Source organism: Cervus elaphus, chromosome 15 (genome assembly GCF_910594005.1).
Source record: "Cervus elaphus chromosome 15, mCerEla1.1, whole genome shotgun sequence".
NCBI lineage: Eukaryota > Metazoa > Chordata > Mammalia > Artiodactyla > Cervidae > Cervus > Cervus elaphus.
In genome coordinates, this window is record NC_057829.1 from 88,334,679 (window position 1) to 88,347,931 (window position 13,253).

A 13,253-nucleotide genomic window follows, 5' to 3' on the forward strand; every position below is an offset into this window, starting at 1 on the left:
TGGTTGCAGCGAGGGACGGCTGCTCTTCGCTGCGGTGGCTTCTCTTGCTGGGACCCCCAGACTCTAGAGCGCGTGGGCTCAGCAGTTGTGGTGCCTGGGCTTAGTTGCCGTGCGGCATGGGGCATCTTCCGGGACCAGGAAGTGCATCCCTGTCCCCTGCATGGGCAGCCGGTTTAGTTGCTACGTCATGTCCACCTCTTTGCGGCCCCATGGACTGTAGCCTGCCAGGCTCTTCTGTCCATGGGATTTCCCAGGTGAGAATGCTGGAGTGGGTTGCCATTTCCTCCTCCAGGGGATCTTCTCCACCCAGGGATCGAACCGGCATCTCCTGTGTCTCTTGCATTGAAAGATGGATTCTTTACCACTGCGCCGCCTGGGAAGCCCCTGTCTCACCTGAGCCCCAGGCTTTTCCTCAGGTGTGTCCTAGCCTTGCTGCTGGGGGCTTCTCAGATGCTGTGTGAGCGGATCTCTGCAGAGGCTGCCCTGCCCACCCGCCACCCCCCTCCCCCTCCTGACTATAACCTGGAGCCATCCTTGGAGACTCCGTCTGAGCACTCCTCCCTGGGCTCCTCGCTGACACCCGCCCCCTCCTCCGTTCTGTCTGGTCCTGTCTTCATTGCTACCCGCCCTGCGCTTGCGTGTGCATGCGCTGGCCCTTCTGCAGGAAACGCTCTGCTGTGCGCGCAGACGTGGCCGCCGTCTTCCTGGGCGGGATGGGGCCCTCTCTGACTTTGAGGACCACGTCTGACCTGTTCTTGCCGTTGGGCAGGTGTCTCTTGTTTGGAGCTGGTTGGTTGAGCCCTGCCTGGCAGAACGGAGTCAGCCTGTTAATTCGACAAGCCATGCATTGCCCTGCTCCTGGCTCCATTCTGCCTGGCCTGTCCCCCACAGAGCAGCAGCCAGATCATCATCCTCTCATGTCCCCCTCCTGCCCTCCGTGAAGCCTTTGAGGGGTTGTCCTCTCTCCTTGATCCCCAGTCTCTGCCCTTGCTTGTGGTTCGAGCCTTGCTTGTCCTAGGGGAATCTGCTCTTGGAGGTTAGAAATAATTGTGTCTAATCTATTTCTGCATTTGCTCTGTCTGGTGAGGCCTCTTGCACACAGTCTGGGGGCTCAGTTCCTAGAAGGAATAACATGCAAAGATTCTTGAGAAGGGAAACCCTAGGTTTTCTTTGTTGCTTGGGAAAGCCGTTAGAAGAGAAACCACCATCTATTATCACAAAGGAAAAGAAAAAGGCTCCTCATCTTTTTTTAACCCCTCCTGGGAAACCCTTCTGCTGTGTTTGAAGTGAATTTTTATGTTGCCTGTACTGGCTGGCATGCATATATTTCTGTGTATATAAATGTGGTTGTAGTGCTCATTTGGCTCAGACAGTAAAGAATCTGCCTGTGAAATGCACGGAACCTGGGTTCAATCCCTGAGTCGGGAAGATCCCTTGAAGGAGGAAATGGCAACCCACTCCAGTATTCTTGCCTGGAGAATGCCACGGACAGAGGAGCCTGGAGGGGCTACAGTTCATGGGGTCACAAGAGTCAGACATGACTGAGCCACTAACACACACAAACGCTCATTCTGTTTTTACTTTTTTATAAGACACAGCCCTGTTTGCAAGCGTTCAGTCTCTGGCCCTCACTGCTGTGTGTGACCCTCACGTTTCACTAACCACCCCCCCAGTGATGGGCACTCGTCCTGCCCCTCGCCTGCTCCCTCGGTCGTGCGGCTGTGGGTCTCCTGCGTCTGCCCCGCGGAGCGCGGTAGGTGTGCTGGTGTCTTTGGATGCGTGGCAGCTCTGGGGTGCGGGGATATATACTCTGGGGAAGAAGGGTCCTGCCCACACTGGTTATGCTGTCTGCCCCACTCTCTGTGCCCCGGGGCTGCTTGAATCCTGCAGTGTTAGAACTTTCCTCACTCTATCGAATTGTGTTCTAAACTGTCGATTTGATATGTGTTTCAATCCGATTATTAGTAAGTTTGACCATCTCTTCATTCATATGTAAGTCTTTTGGGTTTCTTCTCTACAGTGTTTATAAACTTTTTTTATTTTTGTCTTGGGCTCTGTCTTTTTCTCATTCCTTGGAAGTATTTCCTTACATGTTCTGGGACATTCACCCCATGTCAGTTTCAGGAAAGAAAGGGCATGGTAATACTGAAAATACGGGAGGGTTAAAATCACAGGAAAGCGGGCAGTCCTCTATGTTAACTACGGCCTTTTGAACAGCTTACTGCATCGACCCTGTCTCTTTTTCCGCTTCTCTGTCCATGAACACGTCCCAGGTGGACACTGATTGTGGCTGGGCAGATGGAAACCTCCCAGGGAGATGGTGGAAGGCTATCAGGAGATAATCCTCCAAATACGCAGCAAGACCCCGACGTTCTGCCTCCCGTGCCCCCTTATCACCGTGTAGTTGCCTTGTCAGGAGTGAAGTGGGTTCACTGGTCGAATCTCGGTCTTAGCAAATCCTTCACAAGGCTCCTGGCGATTTGCAGCTTCGTTTCTGAAATGCGCGGAAAGCATCTGTTCATAATCCCTGGAGGATTTTAACTCCATCACTTCCTGCTTCCACTCCTCCTCTGGTTGTTAAATCATTGCTGTGGAAGAGGTGTCTGGTCATTGGTGGAATACAGGTCCATTTGCAGTTTCTGGGCACCTTCCCTGATTTCCAGCATATGACGGTTTGTTACTTTATGATTGGTGACTTTGTTGAGTCACTAAGTCGTGTCTGACTCTTTGCGACCCTATGAACTGCAGCACACCAGGCTCCTCTGACATATGATGTCCTCCACCATCCCCTGGAGCTTGCTCAAACTCATGGGCCATCCAACCATCAGTCAGTGATGCCATCCAACCATCTCATCCTCTGTCGTCCCTTTCTCCTCCTGCCTTCAGTCTTTCCCAGCATCAGGGTCTTTTCAGAGTCAGTTCCTCACATCAGGTGGTCAAAGTATTGGAGTTTCAACTTCAGCAACAGTCCTCCCAATGAATATTCAGAACTGATCTCCTTTAGGATGGACTAGTTTGATCTCCTTGCAGACCAAGGGACTCTCAAGAGTCTTCTCCAGCACCACAATTTGAAAGCTTGGATTCTTCAGCACTCGGCCTTCTTTAAAACCCTAGTATTTAGTCAGTCTCTGGGAGCTGACCCAGCTGGTGCTTTCAAGTCTGTCATTCTGCTGGGGGGTGGTGTCCTTCTGCTCCCGGGGAGCATAGTGGAACTTGTCTAGGCTTTTGATTGCCTTTCCTGGAGCGAGGTGGCCTGAAGCACCCTCGAGTGTTTTGGGAGACATTCGGTGTGTGGCAGAGTCGGTGGCGGGTGAGTGACCAGCCGTGGACCCCTGAGCACTGGCAGGGACGATTTCTGCCCTCAGCCTGAGCGGAGGGCCGAGGGTGTGGTCAGATCCTGCCCAGCATTGAATGTCTCTTCCACTGGGCATTTGCCTCTGTCTTCTGCTGTTTGCTTGCCCTCCCACGTGGAGAGAATGGGAACTTGAATCTAGGCCAGCCCCTGAGGGGGTAGGTGGGCCTGTGTTCCTGGGCCTGGTGCTTCCTGTTGGGGGTCGGGTCTTCGCCACAGAAGCGCTTTGTGCGATGTGACTGCTCCAGGGTAACCCCCCAGGCCCCCCTGCATCTCGAAGGGGGAGGAAGTCAGCTCTCAATAGGATTTCTGTTGTGTTGCCGCTGTTGATGATCTGAGGGTGTTGGTATGTGCACTTGGCAGTGACCCCGCTCCATCCGGCAGAGGGACAGACAGGAAAATGCGCACCCCGGATCCTGCCCAGGGCTCCGTGGTCAAAGGGCGGCTTCTCCTGGAGCTGCTATCCTCAGGACCACTTTGGGTAATGGAGACGAAGGAGCTGGAGCTCTTTGTGTGAAGCATCTGCCCAGGCGTCACGCCTGGTTTTGAGATGATCTCTACAAACACCCAAAGCATCTCTGCAAACCTTAGGATGACTGAATTCTATGACAGGTCCCGTGGTTCTGCAGATTGAGTTCTAGGCAATGGGAAGGTGCTGTTAGGACCCTCTAATGTCCCTTTCACTAACTATTTCACCTTTGTGTTTGTTTAGGGTGGTACAGAGGTTACACCTTAAGAAAAAAGTCTAAGAAGGTAAGTCTCTATTATTAACCACAGTACATATCCCTTCATAAATCACCCTAGGAGAAGAAATCAGTTCTGTCTCATGGAGCCTAAGCATTGTCCTTGTACATCTCTTTCTCTGAATTAAGAAAATACGTGAAATGTGGGCTACCCTGAATTGTTTTCTTTATTAAAATTTTTTTAAAAACTTTATTTTTTAATTGAAGTATAGTTGATTTACAATGTCGTGTTCATTTCAGGCATACAGCAACGTGATTCAGTGATACACACGTATTTGTATTTCCATTCTTTTATAGATTCTTTTCCATTATATGTTATTACAGAATATAGAGTTCCATACTGTGCTTGGTTGGAACAAGTATTGCTGTTGGCTATCTGTTTTATATAAGTAGTGTATATATGTTAATCTCAGACTCCTAGTTCATCCCTCCCACCCCTAAATGGTTTTCTGAACAGCACATGTATGTAGAAGTTGTTCTTTTGTGTCTGTGAGTGAATGGCTGGGCTGTGTGGGGTGATGTTGACCTGTTGTCCTGAGAGCTGAGACCTTCTTTTCCTGGTAGAGTTCTGCAACCTGTCGAAGTACAGGTTGTGTAAGAGAATGATCTGGGTAGACTGCCACTCATGGTTTTCAGTCTTGCGTTATCCTTAATGATATATTTGCAGATCTGCAGCGCTCATGCCGGCTTCTTCCCTTCTTGCTTGTAATTATTTTTATACCACTGACGTCAGCTGGCCAAAGAAAGAGGTACTGCCTCCTGGACAGTTTGCATGTGTGGTTGTTTGAATTTCTGGGGCGAAGACGTGCAATTGCCATGGACACTCCCGTACGTGGTTCTGTTGTGGCTTTTCCATTCTTAGCTTCACAAAACCTAATGATGGCTGTTCCGTTTCACTCTAAGCTGTGGTTAGGCCGTCCATGTTACCTTATAAAATCTAATTATGCTTGACAGATGGTTCCTTTTGCTTTTGTTTCTTAACTTGGCCTCTCATTATCTCCTTATTGGGCTGGGCTCCTCCTGTGGTCCTGAGCCTGTGACTAAGGCTACTGAAGGCCAGCTCTCCAAGCGCAGGGCCTTCTTGCTCTGTTTTTTCCCCAGACTCTTTGCAGCCAGGCCCTGCTGGACAGGGGAGGGGTGTCCATCCTCTGTTCGCTGTCACTTCAGAGGTGTCCAGGCTGAGCTCTCTGGCAGTCTGTCCTGATGGGAGAGATGCTGTTAGGGTAACCTGCCGAGCCAGCTCTGCAGATGGGAGCCAGGATCTCCATTCTGATGCTGCCGAGCTCAGACTGGGCTGTGAGTCTCTCATGTCCGATGACCTGCAGTCTTGAGGTCTGAACGAGGGAGATGCCAGCGTGGTGGCTGGAGGAATAGCCCTCTCCAGAGAAAGTTCTGTTTTCACTCTGATTGTCTCTTCCATCATTTGGGGTTAGCAGATGCGAACTAGTCCGTATAGGGTGGATAAACTACAAGGTCCTACTGTATAGCATGGGGAACTGTATTCAATATCCTATGATAAATCATAATGGACAAGAATATGAAGAACAATATATAATGTATAACTGAGTCACTTTGCTGTGTAGCAGAAATAAGCCCAGCATTGTAAATCAACTATAGTTTAATTAAAAAAAAAATAAGAATGTTATCCTGCAGGTGAAAACCTGTTTCATCTGAGAAAGCCACAGTTGAGGACTTTATTGAGCTGGGCAGGGGCTGTTTATTGTTCCATCTGAAACCTTCGTTAGCAGTTGAGGAAACTGACAGCTTAGAGATGCTGTGATTTTGCATTGGCCCACCCAGTTCAGGCAGTGGCAGAGAAGGGACTTGACTCCCGCTCACCCTGACCTTGGGTTCTGGAAGCATCCTCTTACCGGTGTTCACAAATGAGCTCTAGATATGGCCAGTCCTGATCGCTCCAGCTGAAGAAGTTGCTCATTTCAAGCCTCCAGGTGCGTCCAGCCTCATTTTTCCACTGTCCCTTCTGTGACCCCATGATTGTCGAGAGCAGCTTTACTGAGACTGAGGGATATCTCTAGCTGTGGATGTGGGAATGGACGAGACTCATTTCTTTAGGTACCCCACCTCCCAACCAGTGCTCACCTACTGACATTAAATGTGCACCCGGGCATCTGGAGGTGTCCCCGCAGCTGGTCCGCCTAGTCCTCTTTGTTGCCCAGCCTCTGTCTTTCTGTCTGACTCCTGCCCTCTCTGTGATAATTCTTGTTTACGTGAAGTGCAGCCTCTTTCCTGGTAGACAGGAGGAGCGGGTACCAGCGGTGCCCACTCCCTTTCCAAGCAGGATGAGTCGCGTGGTTTCTGGATCTCCTGTGTCAATTCTTTGGGGCCAGAAGCCTGGGAAGCCCAGTCAGAAGCTCCTGTTTTCATAGCAGGTGACCCTTCCTGCTGACTGACTTCCTACTGCGTGCCTGGCATCTCAGGGAGCCGCACCCTATTTGTCTTCTGCTGCCCGAGACCCCCGCTCTCTGCCTGAACCCCCCGCGCCCGGGGCCCCACTCCTGCCCTCCAGGTGCTCACCTCCACTTCCTTCCAGGAGGGGAGGTGTACTTGCTCAGGAAGCAGGTCCAAAACTCTTGGGGAAGCTCCTGGCCCTTCACGTACAGTGCCCGGGACTGACAGTCCTCCTGAGGAGCCGTCGCCTCAGAATTGTCTGTTGGGCCTTGTGTGCTGTTCTCTTGGGGGTTGCTGAGCACAATCTTCACATCAACTGATGTCCCCCCACCGGAGCCAGGCAGGTTGGGTGAAATGTACCTAATTTTTGTATTTTATCGGACGGCCCCCTCTGTTTGGAAATTGATGAGAAAGTCTCTGTGGGTCAGGTAAGTAGTCAGTGCATATGTGATGATCAACCATGTAAACTCTCTTTCTGTTGACAATTTTAGTATTTCAAAAGGAAGAGCTGTCAGAGGCCGTCATCAGAAATTGTTTTTAGGCATCAGTTGACTTTTGATCTGCCTGTGTCTGAAGTAAAAACAAGGTGTGACCTACGGAGAAGACACTGGAAGGCCCCATGGGATTTTTCCTTTGCAAGCAGAGTGCATCTGTTTTCTTCTAAGACTTTTGCAGCCTCTTTGAAACACAAGCGAATTCAGTTGCCATCTTTCACACTTTGTTTTCTGTGACATGCTGTGACTTAGCATAAAGGCTTACAGATTTAATAGTGATCCAGTCATCCCCACCTCCACCTTTTTGGCGGGGGGGTGGGGGGGTGGGCAGCTCTTTGATTGGCAGTCAGTATTCATATCGATACTACAACCTCCTGTCTCTTTTTCTCCCAAAGGGTATATTTCCTGCTTCGTACATCCATCTTAAAGAAGCCATAGTTGAAGGAAAAGGGTGAGTCTGGTCTTGATGTTTAAATGAAGTCGTGCAGTGATTGCATTTGACCTTGCTGCTTTTCGCAGGGCGACTTTGAGGGTTGGACAGTGGGTGCCTTTGATCCAGGGTGACTGGAATTTAGGGAAGGGGGGCACTTCTGATCTAGAGCTGTCCACAACATGGCTTTGAGCCTTTAGGGAGTCTTCAGCCAGCACTGGAAGCACAGTCAGCCTTCTAGAACCCCATGTGGATTCCTGCTTCTTCCTCTGTGAGCCGCCCATCTAGCAAAGGCTGCACAGTCCCCAGCCCTGAATCCATTTTTCTGGAAGACTTTGCAGGATGTGATACAAATTCAGTGGAGAGAGAAGCAACAGTTGCTTGGTTGGGGTGTGTGTGAATTTACGTTTTGCCTAATTGTGATGTATGTTTCTTAGAGGTCATAAAACTGATGTATAAGATCATTAAAAGGACATTTGTAGAACAGGAACCCATTAGGCGGGAATGGCAAATGAATAGCCAGGTGTGAACTTGCAGGAAGGAACAGTAAAATGTTTTCCTTTTTTGTCTCTGCTACATCTTTGCACTCCATTAAATATGTAAATGATAAAATTACTAATCATATGATTACTGCATAATCACATCTCTGCGGCTGATTGTGAAATTGCTTTTCCAGGCAGTGTACTTTTAACATATGAGAAGGACTAGGTTGGGCTCTGAGGTTCCATGGTGCATGATTAAAACAAGGAAAATAATTTAGAGGCATCAATGTGATGACCTGTAAGAGGGTCTTTTTTTCTACTGAGAGATTGTTTTGTAGGTGAAATTTCAGGGGGAAGTAAAACAAGGAAAGTTTTGAAACTTTTTACCCTAATCTGTGAACAACATTGAATAAAATATTTTCTTGATATATTTTATGTCAGTTTGTATCAGGATCAGTATGGGTGCTGGGCTGTATAGGAATCATTTTTTTTCAATGCCTGTTGATGTACACAGGTGAGTGTATGTGAAATGTAATTAGGAAGAGTAATAGAAAAGGGTATAAGGGACTGTGTTGATTTCTTGATAAGTACAGTCATGCCCCGCCAGACAGATGGACAGGCAGACATTGGGTTAAGACTGAGAACCAGTTGGCAGTTAGTCCAAGAGATGGATCAGACCAGTTAAGGAAGGAAGGTAAGAAGGATCCAGAGTGGAGATCAGGACGCACTGGGTGAAGTGAGGTCCTCTCCACGTGGGAAACTGAAGCCTCATTGAGCTCCAGGTCCCTCCTGGCCAGCGGGAAGAGCCCAGTGGACCTCGCCCGGAACTCAAGCTCTGTGAGATGAAGGCAGCCCAGCCGCTGACAGATGTCCTCGCGCTGTGAGTGGAGGGGCTTTGTAAGGAGGACATCACAGAGCGAAGTGAACCACACTTCCATCAACATCCTCACTGGGAACCAGTCACGTCCTGTGAGAGAAACTGAAGATGTCCCATCAAAGGCTTGTTCTTAAAAGCCCTCCTGGGAGGGGCGGTCTCCCGTGCACCCCTCCCTGGTCGCTGCTGCTCCCGCTGGTACACGTGGTCAGACCTCTCCAGAGGGACTGGCCGTCTCTCACGAACTCCTGTGTTTCTTCCTTGGAGCGCCCCCCCCCCCGCCCCCACCATCACTGAGTCCTTGCAGCCCTGAATCCCAGTTGCGAGCTACAGTCAGGGTCCTGCCCGCAGGTCTGGGCCTCAGGGACCTATTTCAGTGCCCCCTGGACATTGCATGTTGGTGGGAGCCTTGTCTGTTCAGGGCCTCTGGGCCCAGGTGGTCTTACTTCCCAGGCCACCAAATTCGGTCTCTGACTCAGACCCAAATATTAGGAATCCTGCTTAGTGCAATGCCTGACCCAGAGCAGGTAACCGGAAAACAGCGGTTCATTGGATAAAAAGCAATGCACAAATAGATCAGGAGTCAAGAATAAGGCAAGAGTTAACCTTCTGGGGTGGAGAGACAAGGGAAAGAGGATAATCAGAATTGGGGACCAGGGCACCTGTGGACATTGGAAAGCTGTAACCTTGCCCATATTTTGCCAAGGATAACCGCTTCATGTATTATCACAGAGTGAGTTTTAGGCAGAATGAAAATATAAAAAAAAAAAATTATCGTATCCCAAGCCTGCATTTTAATGCCACGCAGATTGGTGGTAATTTATGGCATCTGTAAAATAGATGGGTACACATATTATGAATACACTTTCCACTTGTCAGACCTTGACGTCCTGATGGGATATTATGTGCCTCCTTCATCTTACCTTGGCGTGTGAGGTAGATGGCTTCCACTAGGGTAATGTATGAGTGTTCTCAGGCTCTGTACAGAAATTACTTGTCGCTCTTAGAGACGGATGAAGACCTCCGTGGGTTCGGTCTTGTTTGTATGTTTTCTCTCCGTTGGCTTCCATATTGCGCGCTATGGCCTGCGTGTGAAATTGGCAAGGTGCCCTTCTGTTTAATGAAGCCACGGCTGTCTCTGCCCTTTGCTTTCCTCCCAGGCAACATGAAACGGTCATCCCAGGCGACCTCCCCCTCATTCAGGAGGTCACCACGACCCTGCGAGAGTGGTCTACCATCTGGAGGCAGCTCTACGTGGTGAGAAGACGGGACTCTTGTGGGTTTTTTTTTAATGGGAGGATAATCGCTTTACAATATTTTGTTGGCCTCTTCCATACATCAGCATGAATCAGCCACAGGTGATTCATTACACATGTGCCCTGGCTCCTGAAACGCCCCCTCCCATCTCCCACCCCATCCTACTCTACTAGATTGTCCCAGAACACTGAGTTGAGTTTCTTGCATCCCACAAACACATTCCCACTGGATATCTATTTTATATGTGGTAATGTATGTTTCCGTGCTGCTCTCTTAATTCATCCCCCTCTCCCCTTCCTCTTCCCTCTCCTCTCCTGTGTCCACAATTCAGTTTTCTATGTCTGTGTCTTCATTGTTGCCCTGCGGATAGATTCATCAGTACCATCTTTCTAGATTCCATGCATGCTATTGCTTCAGTGTCTGAGTCTATGTGACCCTATGGACTGTAGCCTGCCAGGCTCCTCTGTCCATGGGATTCTCCAGGCAAGGTTACTAGAGTGGGTTGCTGTGCCCTCCTTCTGGGGATCTTCCCAACCCAGGGATCGATCCCACGTATCTTAAGTCTCCAGAGTCGGCAGACGGGTTCTTTAACCACTAGCACCAACCTGGGAAGCCCCTAGATTCCATATGCATGCGTTAATATATGATATTTGTCTTTCTGACTTAATTCACTCTGTATAATAGACTCTAGGTTTGAAGATGGGATTTTGAATCAGAGCTTAGCAATAGAGAATGGTCTTTTTTGAACCCTGCTGAGTCAAAGGTTTAGTTTTCCTTCTTCTGGGACCCTCAGAAGCAGAACGTGTGGGAGCGAGTCTTGCTCGGCAGCCTTGCCCCCCGTAGCCTGGCCACCCTCGGGGACCGCGACCCTCCCACCAGCTCTGTGTCACATGCAGTCATGCTGATTGCAGTGACGTGGCTGTCGAGGAAGGGGCCGTGGGTTTCACCTCTGCTTGTACTGAAAAGGGAACTGGGCTGCTTTTAGACTTTGGAACACCGACTGAGTCCACTAGAGCTGGAGTTCCAAGTTTATATGTCAATCGTGAAAATGAAAATCTGCCTTTAAACTGTCGCAGGTGCATCTTCATGGATGCAGTAGAGGGTGATGGCTGCTATCAGCCATTGTTTGCCTGTAGATAATGCCTCTTACCATTTGAAGAAAGTGACATGGTCTTCGAGGTCTCAGCGTGTCTGTTTAGAATGAGGGAGATGGTTTCCATTTTGGCTTCATGCGAGACACCCAGTTCCGGATTGTGAAAGAAGCCTTATTAATGTGACAGGGTTGGGGCCCTGACACCTTCCATTTCATATCCCCCCGGGGCATTTTCTTTGCATATAAATTCATATTTGCAGAAGATTACCTTTTGTTAGGTCTGTATTCCTCTTAAGGGTGTTGATTCCTCATCTGTTGTCAGCGCAAAGCTTGGACGCTGGAGGGAAGGTCGTGTGTCAGTTTCTGGGGAACATAGAAGACTTCTCAGTCCCACAGCTGCTCTCTGGGCAGCCTCATTGCTTTTGATTATACAGTGGTTTCCTATAAATACACAGTAATAAGCAGTTACAGTAATTGTTCATCAAATGTTCTCAAAAACCTAGAGGCGTAAAGTTAACCGTGAATATTTTGTGTAAATCTGAGCAATTTTGGAGTCGATATTTCATGTTAGCAATTTTTAGACAAAAATATGGCAAAACAAACAGGAGTTGATGCTGACTAATATGTTGGTGGACACGGTTTTAGTCATACAGCTCCTTAACAGACACTCCTAACCATCACCTGGTTTCCTTTTTTTAAAAAAAAGTCTACCCTTGCCTCTTGGGGGTTTACACTGTTAGGTTTGTGCAAAGCCAAAGAAATATGCTTATTATACATATGCACATGTGTTTTTGTTGCTTATAATATTTTTATATGTTCTGTTTCCCTCTGCTCTGTGGCAATAGACAAGTTTAGGAAATTATTAAGGATTTTAGTTATTTGATAATGCTTTATGAAAATAGACAAGGAGAATTGATGAGGGAAACAAACATAAGTTTAGAATAAACCATTAATTTTGATTATTTAGTTTTCATTTAAGAAGTCAAGATTACTGGATTTCCTTGGTGGTTCAGTAATTAGGATTTGGTGCGTTCACTGCTAGGGCCCAGGTTCAATCCCTGGTCAGGAACTAAGATGTTACAAGCCACATGGCATGGCCAATAAATAATAAATAAATAAGAATTTAAGATTAGGATGATACTAACACGGAGAACTCATAGGATGGAAAATAATCTGTTAGGGTGTGATAGGCTGAATGAGTGAAGGGGATCTTAGAAATTCCTAGAAAGAAGGTCAAATGCTATAAAGAGTGGAGGTGTGAAGTTCAGCTATGCAGAGAAGACATTATTTTAAAAGGTAGCAGTGACCACATTTACATTTTTTTTGGCACCCTGACATTTAGAATTTTATCTAAATGTCAGATTTAGATAAATCTAAATCTATTTATAGATTTAGTTTTATAAATTTAGATTTATATATCTAAAACTATTTAGAAGTCTAAATAGTTGGATTTCACCTAGATTTCTGTTCTTGGAAAGAACCACTGGGTTCGTTTTCCTTTGGTTAATCCTTCATTTTCTTGATGAATTGTTCTCATGCTGTTGGAAAACTTGCTTTTCTTTGTACCATTAAATCCCTCGAAATATGTAGGAAGTGAGAAGTAGGTGTGAAGTTTGAATCTCATGTGTGTTTCCCTTTTGGTGTAAATGCACCAAGAGCTTGTAGATCCCGATATTGCCTCTTGCAGAAGCCTCTCTGCACGTTCAGAATGCACCACAGCCTAGGGCCAGGTCCTCGTGTAGTCAGCTGACAGCCAGGGCTCAGGGTTGAGTTTCTCAGTGCTGAGAATCATCGGGGCGAATGGCATTCTGAAGATTCCTTAAGCAAGACCTGTAGGCTGGGCACTTCCTTGGGGAGCTTCAAGGGTTGCCCATTCCTGGTCCAGACACTGGAAGCTCACGGGCTGGTTTTGGGGCTCCAAGTGCAGATCCTGCCCTGGTCCACTTTGGATGCAGGGCTACATACTCTGGAACGCTGGTCTGAATATGGAAGATTGTCCATTGTTTTTATACCTTGTAATCTTTTCATGTGTCATGGGAACCAAATTCCATCTAATGTGTTCAGTTCCATGCTAAAAACACCATTAATCCGACATAAACAACAACCACAATGCTCTTTT

General features: G+C 47.9%; 1 protein-coding gene across 2 annotated transcripts in view; it reads left to right on the forward strand.

The window, feature by feature from the left end:
* The window catches only part of DOCK1 (dedicator of cytokinesis 1), a 546,606-nt gene that overhangs the window by 59,954 nt on the left and 473,399 nt on the right, over positions 1-13,253 (forward strand). For both annotated transcript variants that reach the window (XM_043926662.1, XM_043926663.1), the window contains exons 3-5: positions 4,065-4,105; positions 7,394-7,449; positions 9,945-10,041. In XM_043926662.1, coding sequence (XP_043782597.1) covers positions 4,065-4,105; positions 7,394-7,449; positions 9,945-10,041 — 194 coding nt within the window. The remainder of the gene's footprint in view (positions 1-4,064; positions 4,106-7,393; positions 7,450-9,944; positions 10,042-13,253) is intronic.